The sequence below is a fragment of the Diospyros lotus genome, chromosome 14 (genome assembly GCF_014633365.1).
Source record: "Diospyros lotus cultivar Yz01 chromosome 14, ASM1463336v1, whole genome shotgun sequence".
NCBI lineage: Eukaryota > Viridiplantae > Streptophyta > Magnoliopsida > Ericales > Ebenaceae > Diospyros > Diospyros lotus.
Window position 1 is genome coordinate 36023458 of NC_068351.1, and position 11697 is coordinate 36035154.

An 11697-nucleotide genomic window follows, 5' to 3' on the forward strand; every position below is an offset into this window, starting at 1 on the left:
GAGACGGGAGGAAGGCGATCCTGTTTGTTCGGAAGTTATTGGATTGTGTGTGGGGGGTTTTATTTTTAATTTTATTTTTATTTCTTGCTTGGTCCCCAAGATGTACTAGAACAACTTAGCCCCCAAGTTCTTCTAGAAATACTTGGTCTCCAAGCACTTCTTGATTGACTTGGTCTCCAAGTTTGGTGGGTGCCTATATATATTGGAGTGAAGTTTTCCATTCTTCATAAGCTCTCACAAGCTCTCACATTGTTATCTCTTCTCAAGTTTTATCTCTCATATCGAGTTCTTTTCTTTGAGCTTTAGAAGAGTTTGGTATTCTCAAGTTTTTCATCACTGAGAGTGAGCCCGTCTTGAGTTCTGCTAGCTCCGGTTGTTCGTGGCTGCCGTTCACCGGAGAGGTCGTTTCATCTTGCTGAGACAGTCGCCGTAGTCTGCTTGTCGCCGGTGCAGGGCGCTAACTGTCTTTAGGACAGCGCAAAGCGCGACTCGACCTACTTCTGTTCCTGCCTCTTCCACTACCCAGAAGTTTGTTCCTAATTCCTTGTCGTTCCAGCTGGGAGCAATACTGTTCAACCATCTTCTCTGATTTGCTGTTTTAGTCTGGTAACCTCTGTTGTTGTTCATTTAATTATAAGCTCTTGTTACTGTGAATATCAGCTGTTAGTATATGTTTCTTGTACCGTAGCCGATTAGAACTGTTTTTTTGTATCAAGCAAGTTATTTCTATATACCGTACGTATCTATACTCTCTGTATCCCTAACAATCAGAAGACAGTTAGTAAGAGAGTCTAGAAAATATGGATGCCCCTATTCCTGCTGATGGTTCCGGTGCTACTGTTGTTGGTGTTGCCTCGGGTTCAAACCCGCCCCTGTTGTTGCCTCAGGTCTTCGCCCACCCATTGCCGCTGTTTCTGCAACAACTTCTATGTAAGGGCTCGGTTCAGCCGTGGCCAAGCCAACCCCACATGTTGAGAAGCCACCACCATTTAATGGTGAAGATTTTAAAAGGTGGCAACAGAAGATGTTATTCTATCTAACCACGCTGAATCTAGTCCATATCCTCAAAGAGGATTGCCCCGTTGTCTCGGAAGAGAATATGACCACAGAGACTGTGGCTGCGAGGGAGGCGTGGATGCACTCAGATTTTCTCTGTAAAAATTATATTTTGAGTGGCTTGGCCGACTCGCTGTATAATGTGTACTGCACCGCATATGCTACTTCCAAGCAATTGTGGGAGACCTTGGAGAAGAAATATAAGCTTGAGGATGCTGGCACTAAGAAATTTCTAGTGGGCAAGTTCTTGGATTACAAGATGGTTGATACAAAATTAGTAGTCAACCAGATGGAGGAACTGCAAATCATCATTAGTGATTTGCATAGCGAGGGATTGGTCATCAATGAACCATTCCAAGTTGTCGCTGTGATTGAGAAACTGCCGCCTTCATGGAAGGATTTCAAAAACTATCTCAAGCACAAACGCAAGGAGCTGTCTATGGAAGATCTGGCTCTTCGTCTTCGAATTGAAGAAGACAACCGCAAAGGAGATAAAGTTTCAGATAGATATGAAGCTAAGGCTCACTTAGCTGAGGCTCTCAAATCTCAGCCTAAGAAGCAGCAAGGCAAGAAAGTAACCTAGTCATTGGGCCCGAAGAAGTCTACTACCAACAAACACATTCAAGGCACCTGTTGGGTGTGCGGTAAGACAGGCCATAGGGCTATGGATTGCAGACACAAGAAAGGTCAGAGCTCTGGTAGCAACCAGCGCAAGCTTAAGCCTTCTTATGCCAATATGGTGGAAAATGATGAGCTCTTTGCAGTCATCACTAAAGTTTGCATGGTTGATAACGCCAAAGGCTGGTGGATCGATACAAGTGCTTCAAGGCACATTTGCAAGGATAGATCCTTGTTCTCAACTTATGAGAAGATGGATGGCATCGAAAAGGTGTACATGGGAAATGCCGTAGCCTCGACTGTGGAAGGCAAGGACAAGGTACTGCTAAAGTGGACATTTGGGAAGATCCTGACCCTCACAGATGTATGGCATGTGCCTGAGATTCGCAAGAATCTGGTATCTGGAACCTTGTTGAACAAAAATGGGTTTAAAATTGTTTTTGAATCTGATAAATTTACTCTTACCAAGGGGGGAATGTATGTGGGTCGAGGATATCTAGATGATGGCATGTTCAAGTTGAATGTACAGGCCCAAGTGCCTAAGAAGATTAATAAGAATGACTCTTCTACTTATATTGTTGAGTCGTGTGATGTTTGACATTCAAGATTAGGACATGTCAATTATCGTTCCCTCCAAAGAATGGTTAATCTAGGGTTATTACCTAGTTTTAACATTGATAAGGGACATAAATGTGAAGTTTGTGTTGAATCAAAGTTTACAAGAAAGCCGTTTCCATCTGTGGAAAGGAATAGTGAATTACTCGACCTAATTCACAGTGATGTTTGTGACATGAAAAGTACTCCCACTAGAGGTGGAAAGAATTATTTTGTCACATTTATTGACGACTGCAGTAAAGATGAGACCTTTGATGTTTTTAAAACATTTAAGGCAGAAGTTGAAAATCAACTGGGAAAGAAAATTAAGGTGTTCAGATCAGATAGGGGTGGTGAGTATGAATCATCGGCTCTATTTGAGTTTTGTGAATCTCATGGTATAATCCATCAGACGACAACACCTTATACACCACAACAAAATGGTGTAGCTGAAAGGAAGAACCGAACTTTGAAGGACATGATAAATTGCATGTTAAATAGTTCGGGTTTACCCCATAATTTGTGGGGGGAAGCGTTGCTTACTGCAAACTTTATATTAAATAGAATTCTATATAAGAAGTCTGGCAAGTCACCTTATGAAGTGTGGAATAGTAGACAACCCTCCTACAAAATCCTAAAAGTGTGGGGGTGTTTGGCCAAGGTGCAGGTTCCTTTACCTAAGAGAACTAAACTTGGTCCAAAAACTATTGATTGTGTCTTTATAGGCTATGCCTCGCATAGTGCTGCCTATAGGTTCCTGGTAACTAAGTCAGAAATTCCTAACATTAATACTGTTCTGGAATCTATAGAAGTGGAGTTCTTTGAGAACATCTTCCCTTTTAAGGGAGATAAACCCTGTGCAAGTGGTTCCAAGAGAACTCATGAAGTAAGTTCTTCAAAAGGCCAAGATGGGCAGGAAATTGACATCGAGCCTCGAAGAAGCAAAAGGGCAAGGAAGGCCTCTTCTTTTGGCCCAGATTTCCTAACCTTTGTGTTAGAAGATGAGCCGCAAACCTATGGTGATGCAATGTCATCTCCTGATGCTCCTTATTGGAAAGATGCTATTAATAGTGAAATGAATTCCATCTTGTAAAACAATACCTGGATATTGGTCAATTTGCCACCTAGGTGTAAACCAGTTGGGTGCAGATGGATTTTCAGGAAGAAATTAAAGGCCGATGGTACTATTGATAAGTACAAAGCTCGGCTGGTAGCTAAAGGCTATCGTCAAAAAGAAGGACAAGACTTCTTTGACACGTATTCTCCGGTGACAAGAATCATGTCTATCAGGATGCTGATTGCTATTGCAGCATTATACAATTTGGAGATACATCAAATGGATGTAAAAACAACATTCCTGAATGGAGATTTAGAAGAAGAAGTCTACATGGAACAACTTGAAGGGTTTGTTGTAAAGGGACATGAAATGAAAGTTTGTAAACTAGTAAAGTCTCTTTACGGGTTGAAACAGGCGCCTAAACAATGGCATGAGAAGTTTGATCACACAATGCTGTCAAATGGATTTAAGATAAACGAGTGTGATAAATGTGTTTATGTGAAAATCATAAACCAAGAATGTGTCATTGTGTGCCTGTATGTGGATGACATGTTGATAATGGGCACAAATCGAAGTGTCATACAGTCCACAAAACAAATGTTGAACTCGTACTTTGACATGAAAGATTTTGGTCTTGCAGATGTCATTCTTGGAATTCGAATAATAAGGAATTTCGAAGGGTATGCTCTTTCTCAGTCGTATTACATAGAGAAAGTGTTGAGAAGATTTGGTCACTTCGAGAGTAAGCCAGCAATTACTCTGTTTGATCCAAATTCAAAGTTGAAGAAAAATCATGATGAAGGTGTATCTTCTCTGGAATATGCCAGAATTATTGGGAGTCTGATGTACATCATGAATTGTACTAGACCTGACATCGCCTACTCCATAGGCAAGCTAGCGAGATACACGAGCAATCCTGGGCATGACCATTGGGGTGCATTTATAGGTGTCAAAAGGGCCGGCCCGGCCCGGCCCGGTCCGGCCCGAGTCGGCCCACGGGCTTTTTAAACGGGCCGGGCCGGCCCTTTTACTAAAAGGGCCGGGCCGGGCCCGAGCCCTTTTATCATTGATAGGGCCCGGCCCGGCCCACGGCCCCCCTACAAAGGGGCTGGGCCGGGCCGGGCCGGGCCAGCCCGTGGGCTAGAGGGCCGGGCCGGGCCCTTAGCCCACGGGCCTAACGGGCCGGGCCCGGTGGGCCAGGCCCTTTTTTTTCTTTTTTTTTAAATAATTTTTTTAAAAATAATACACATAATATATACATATATAAAAATTAATTTGTTTCTTTTTAAAATATTTTCTATCTTAATTCTTAAGTTTTAAATATTATTTCATTAATTTATATTCCTTATAATTTTTTTTGTGAATTGATATGAAAAATAATGTACATATCAAAAGGAGAATGTTTATTTATAATTTAAATATATAAAAAATTTAACTTAAAAATTTTAAATAAATTAATTGATGGTTATTATTTATATATATTGCGAAATTAAATTTTTTAATATCCAATATCAATAATTACTAAATAATAACAAAATTAAAAAAAAAATGAGTAAGGGCCTTACTGGCCCATAAGGGCCTCATGGGCCCGGCCCATAAGGGCCCAACGGGCCACGGGCCGGGCCGGGCCGGGCCGTGGGCCCAATTTCTTTGGCCCAGCCCGGCCCCCCAATGGGGGCCGGGCCAGGCCCGGCCCGTATGAACAGTAACGGGCCGGGCCAAAGCCCGGCCCGTCACGGGCTGGGCCGGGCGGCCCGCGGGCCGCCCGGCCCTTTTGACACCTCTAGGTGCATTGGTCAGGGTACTTAGGTACTTGAAGTACACTCTGGACTATGGATTGCAATATACAAAATATCCACATGTACTGGAAGGATTTAGTGATGCTAATTGGATCTCCGATAGTTTAGAGACTAAATCAACCAGTGGGTATGTGTTCACCCTAGGTGGTGCTGCTGTGTCGTGGAAGTCTTCAAAGCAAACGTGTATAGCACGGTTAACCATGGAGTCAGAGTTTATAGCTCTGGACAAAGCAGGCGAAGAAGCTGAGTGGCTTCGCCATTTCCTCGAAGACGTTCCATTATGGCCAAAGCCTGTTAATGCCATTTGCATATATTGTGACAACTTAGCTGCCTCAATGAGGGCTAAGAACAGTGTCTACAATGGAAAGTCAAGACACATTAGGCGCAGGCATAACACTGTCAGAGAGTTACTCACAAATGGAATAATTTCCATTGATTATGTAAAATCGAAAGAAAATCTAGTTGATCGTTTGACGAAAGGAGTGACTCGTGAGCAAGTCAAATTTACATCGAAGGGAATGGGGTTAAAGCCTTTTAAATGACTTTTTCGGTGGTAACCAAACCTAGTTGACTGGAGATCCCAAGATCTAGATTAAATTGGCCAACTGGCTGGAATAAGTCATAGTTGACACACTATGAAACTTTTAGTTTCTCCCCATGTCTCAGAAATTGAAGAGTGTGTCCTGTCGATGTTAAAGGGAAGGTTGATATCTTGATATAAGAAGAGTAGTGACAGGGTACTCTTAGTCAATGCTTCCCTGTATGAGAGTAGAAGTGGGGTCGCTTCTATGAGAACTGTTCAATGGCTTGGGTTCTCTAGAGCTCTCATGAAATCCAGGATGCTGTCCAGGACCAAAATGCACACAATCGTATAGAACTCAATGGGTTAAGACATGTTGTGTGTGATGTCTATTGTCTCGATTTACCTTCAAAAGGATAGTTCAAGAGCTAGTCTCACTATTTCTTCGGTAAATTCGATAGACATTCACTAAGGAAGGTTCAAGTCCAAAGGACACCTTGTTGATGCATAACTTGTCTATTTGCTCTCAGTGAATCCATGTCGTTTTGTATGATTTTAGTGCACACACACTCATGTGGGGGATTGTTGGATTGTGTGTGTGTGATTTTATTTTTAATTTTATTTTTATTTCTTGCTTGGTCCCCAAGATGTTCTAGAACAACTTGGCCCCCAAGTTCTTCTAGAAATACTTGGTCTCCAAGCATTTCTTGATTGGCTTGGTCTCCAAGTTTGGTGGGTGCCTATATATATTGGTGTGAAGTTTTTCATTCTTCATAAGCTCTCACAAGCTCTCACATTGTTATCTCTTCTCAAGTTTTATTTCTCATATCGAGTTCTTTTCTTTGAGCTTTGGAAGAGTTTGGTATTCTCAAGTTTTTCATCACTGAGAGTGAGCCCGTCTTGAGTTCTGCTAGCTCCGGTTGTTCGTGGCTGCCGTTCATCGGATAGGTCGTTTCATCTTGCTGAGACAGTCGCCGTAGTCTGCTTGCGCTCGGTGCAGGGCGCTAACTGTCTTCAGGACAGAGCAAAGCGCGACTCGACCTACTTCTATTCCTGCCTCTTCCACGATCCAGAAGTTTGTTCCTGATTCCTTATCGTTCCAGCTGGGAGCGATGTTGTTCAACCATCTTCTCTGATTTGCTGTTTTAGTCTAGTAACCTCTGTTGTTGTTCATTTAATTATAAGCTCTTGTTACCGTGAATATCAGTTGTTATAATAGTGGTCAAGTATATAGTATATGTTTCTTGTACCGTAACCGGTTAGAACTGTTTTTTTGTATCAAGCAAGTTATTTTTATATATCTATACTCTATGTATCTCTACCAAGCTTGAGTTGTTAATTAATGGTGGTGGTTGTGCTTGAATGTGCTAGAAAATCTCTCGCGTCATTGATTTGGTTTTAGTGCCAATATTTCATCTCATTCTTTATGTTGTGATTAACAATTTGTAAACGATAAGGTATAATTGATCGTCTGTGTTCATTCCTTGCAGTTATGCCTTATCATCATGAAAAACATTAGTAAAATTCATACTACTTGTCATGACTTTGACATGACAGAATGATGCACTAGCCACTAGACGAAAGGGACCAAACTAAGTGATATATTCCTCACGCTTAATGATGTTGGCTAGCTAGACTGGGGAAAGAATTAAGAAGAAAATTGGAACAATTAATCAAGCTACCTAAGTACGTACTTACTCGAGGACCTACCAACCCACCCACAAATCACAGTCAAAAGGAAGGAGGTCTAGCTATAAATCATATAAAGCAAAGTTTACAAAGCCTTTGCAATTGCCAATACAGCTAGCTAGCAAGCAAATTGAAAGGCCGGGGTGCACAAAAATAATCAAATGAAGAATGGAAGCAAATTAGCTTACAATATATATCCATATTATTTTGCCTATTTGTCACGACTATATATATATATATGCATTAACTTAATAATTAATATGAATCCCATGTCCTGGTGCTGGTGCGGCCTAGGTTTCTGGCTCGATCGCAAGCAATGGACCACTGCAGTTTGGTACTTCCCTGCGCTTCTTAGTTCTTATTTTCTGGCAAATCAGGATTTGCCCTTTTCATGCAAGCTCTGCCAAAATGTTCAAAGTTGCACGAGTACTGGTGTAATCTTCTTCTTCTTCTTTAATATTGCCAACCGACCAGTTAGAATTATTTCTTCTCTCCTGATCTATCTGATGAGCTCTTTTACAGCTCTTGAACAACACACAGCCCACGATTGTATCGATGACAATTATGATGGAGTACAGGTAAGCAATGAGTATCCCTTCTAACACGACGCAAAAAAGGGAACCTTGGGCGCGATAATAAGCTCTCACCACGCGGTACTGGAACAAGGCTTCGGCTGCACCCAGAGCCATGTTGACAGGCACTGCCAGTGCCAATGCGGTTGCACTTCTTCCCCTGATCAGAACACAGGCCTTGAGAATGGCAAGATAGCCGCCGCATTTATCCATCCCTGATGAAACCAACGCTAAGCTGCATACTATGAGGGCATTGGCGAGAATGATGGAGTAGACAAAAGCTGCTGTGGCAGAGAGGAGGAGGAGGACGAGCAGGGAGGTGGGGGAAATAGTAGTGAAGGCCAAGAACAGGAGAAAAAAGCAAGTTGCATTTGCAGAGAGGATGACAAGTGAATTGCAGACTTGGGTGAGGAGGATGGAACTGTAAACTGATAGGAAAGAAGAATCAGAGGCCTGCCGCCAAGAAGGATTTGGAGGTGGTTTATAATCGTGATGATTTAGGATGAGGGCCTGAATTATGAAGGCCTTGGACAAGAGGAGGAAGGAGAGGGTGAATGGAAGAACCAGAATGGAAGAGGTGATGGTTTGAGAGAGCTTGAGGCTGAGAATGGCGAAGAATTCAGACGAGGGGGGGAAGCCTGCAGCATCGAAGAGAGATCTCAGATGGCTGTGAACTGTTGGGAGGAGGGGAGAGACGGGGAGAATTAGAGCTTGCGACAGGAGGATGGCAGCTGAGAAGGGGAAGCAGAGGAGGGCGGCGGCGGTGCCATAGTGGTAGTTCTGAAGGAAAGTGTGGATTGATCTTCTCATGATCAGTACCGTCCCGGCTGTTGTCTCCATTGGGATTGATGGGTATTGAGTTTTGGGGGCTGGGCTGATGAGCATGAGGTAGCTAGCTGTATATGAATTAACGGGTGGTATTGGAAGGCATAGATGTTTCCTCCTCTTATTTCCATTTCCCCATAATGGTTTAGTTTGTTCTCTCTCTCTCTCTCTCTCTGTTGGGTACGTAGTTCGAAGAGTGACTTGAGGAAATTAAGTTGGTGTGTTGTTTTGGAGGAATGGAATGGATTGGCCAACTACAACAGTCTAACAAACAAATGCCAAAGACAGAGAGGTGGAGTTGCTCTTAGCTTTGTTTTCGCCAATGAATTTAATTATTCGATCGGACTCGTCAGTGAATGATTAGGCGTCATGTGAATGATTTTTTTTAATCAAAATATGAAATACATGGATTAGCCTTTTCTTTTTAGGTGGCTTGCTTGCTAAAGAAAAAAAGAGGGTGTTCTAGGTGGATTGACATTTACCCTTGGAACAATCACAACCAATCATATACACTTTCTTAGCTAATTACACTCTCTCTCTCTCTCTCTCTCTCTCTCTCTCTGTATATAAATATCTTTGATACGTGTAATAGGTGCAACAAATTATAAGGTAAATTGAACTGAAGTTTCATAGTATTTATATGCTTTGACTTAAAATGTAAGTAAAGTTTAAAAATAAGGATTAATAGTTACGACGTATGAGACACCCAATTAATTGCATTGCAACATGACTTACAATAGAGTCTACTTGAACTTTACTTCTTCATCTCAAAATCATATAAAGGATGCAGCTACTGAAATTGTCAAAAATTAAAAGAATTGTTCTCTTCTATTTTTGCTCGCTCGCGCACACACACATATATGGCCCACACTAAAATGGATAAGTCTTTGCTTGCAAGAAATATTACATGTTCATACCATTCAATTCGTCACCTCTCTCCCTGTCAATTGCCATTTTCTTATTTGAGAGCCCCTCAAGTTATAACTCAATTTCTATTAAAAATTATTTTTAATTTTTTAACCTGAATTCTACAATAAAAAATATTCTAATATTTTATGTGTTTCAAAAGGCCATAGCATTCATATTCAATTTTTTTTTATATAAAAAAAAAAGATGTTTTTTTAGTTCATAGTATAAAGATGAAAAATTAAAAAATATATATATATTTTTTATTTTTTATTAGGGCATTCAAATATTCAATGGAAAATTGAAGTTAAAAAACAAAAGATGTTCTTTACAACTGAGTTTTTTTCATAAAGGCTGCTATACCCACCTCTTTATTTAACATTAATCACTCTCTAGTCTCTACTGTGGGGGGGGGCGCCTTCATAGCCATTAACATTTTAAACACTTGTAAAATTAGCCATGGTGAATTTAGCAGCTATAAATAGCAAAACTGGCCATGCCCATGGGAGTAGGCTCATGGCCAAGAATGATGAGTCATAATGCAACTTGGTCAAATAGTTGGTTGGTTAGGTGGCCCCATTCTCTCTCTCCCCGCATGTATACGTGGGTTGTTTAGGTTGGAAGGAATATTAAAGCCAAGAGTTCAATTGATGTTGTGGTAGGATATAGGTTGTTGGGGTAGGGAGAGAACAAACATAAGAGCAGTTCAATTGCATCTCTAGATGTATGAGGTTCCTTCTATCGGGCGAACTCATGATGTTCAACAATGCTTATCAAGCTAATCTGCGTATATTAATAATGGCAACAACAACTGATGTTAAAGCAAAAGTAGAGAAAACAAATAAGTGGCCTATCTTATTAATAATTAAGTAAAAAAGTAGTGGATAGTGGTAATGCTAAATCATTAAAGTTGTTACGAAATTAGATCAACAACAAACTACAATCAAACCAATCAACTACACACGAACACATAATTTATGTGGAAAACTCAGATCGAGAAAAATCACGAACTGAAAGAATAAAATATCACTAACCAAATATTGGTAATATAAAAGTGATATAATTACAACTAATTTCAGACCATTGAACACCTATTTATAGACCTAAAATCATCTATAGATGAACATAGAAAATCATATTTTGATCAGAAGATAATGCATAAGTATATTCTTTTAGATGAGAAAAATCTCACATAAAATCGAATTTGACAACATTATAATCACAGTTAAATTCGAAATCATAATCACGATCAAATTAAGAGTCTCAATTTCAGTCAAATTTAAATTTCGGATGACAATTATAACATAAGTATAGCATAGTATTTGATACAAATTTCATACGATCCAACAAACTTTACACTAGTTGTCCATTACCTAATGCAACCCTCTTTTATCTGCTCTTGAGGTTGAATGTGAATAGGAGAAATACCTTCAACACTGGTGGTGAGGTGTTGAGGGGATTTATGTGCATTGAGGTACAATAATCCAGAAATTTGACAAAAGCTTCGAACAAAAATATGGAACAATGATCATTATTAGTTATAGTGAATATGTGTATCTCGTGTGCAAAAGTGGCATGCAATATCTTCTTGTTAAAATATGTCTTGATTATCCGAATGAAACTCATTATGTGATCAGATTTAGATAATTTGAAACAAGAGCCAATGTGAATTTTTCTCTTGAATTTTAGAATTGAATTCTTGAAAAATTGCATTGCTTTTAAATATTTAGATTAATATGGTGGTCTTTATATTGCTATATGTAAACACGTAGTGAATAATAAATTGTCCTGTTCAACTTCATATGGTGTTGCAGCACCATTTTTTTGCTTTTTTTTCTTTGCTCAGAACACCATTTTTGTCCTTATAAATGAAATTAGTCCCGCACATCTGACTTCTACAAGTTGTGCTTCCTAAATGGCTTATTTGGTCGTGCAGTCACTGCCACCCTCTTAAACTTTGTGAGGTTGTTTCGGAAAGCACATGAAAAGAACTGTAAACAGGCTGAGTTGGAGAAGAAGAAAGCAGAGAAGGAGGTTGAAATGGAGAAGGCAAAGGGGATT

The 11697-nt window shown here is 40.2% G+C and overlaps 2 protein-coding genes across 2 annotated transcripts; one reads left to right on the plus strand and one right to left on the minus strand.

The window, feature by feature from the left end:
- Positions 1 to 800: 800 nt before the first annotated feature.
- On the plus strand, positions 801 to 1639 carry LOC127791035 (uncharacterized). The gene is made up of 2 exons (XM_052320764.1): positions 801 to 930; positions 1056 to 1639. The coding sequence occupies exons 1-2, from the start codon at positions 801 to 803 to the stop codon at positions 1637 to 1639; spliced, it is 714 nt and encodes a 237-aa protein (XP_052176724.1).
- Positions 1640 to 7359: 5720 nt separating this feature from the next.
- On the minus strand, positions 7360 to 9028 carry LOC127791161 (uncharacterized). The gene has a single exon (XM_052320990.1). It carries the CDS (start codon positions 8788 to 8790, stop codon positions 7723 to 7725), a length of 1068 nt encoding a protein of 355 aa, XP_052176950.1. The 5' UTR covers positions 8791 to 9028; the 3' UTR covers positions 7360 to 7722.
- Positions 9029 to 11697: the final 2669 nt, after the last annotated feature.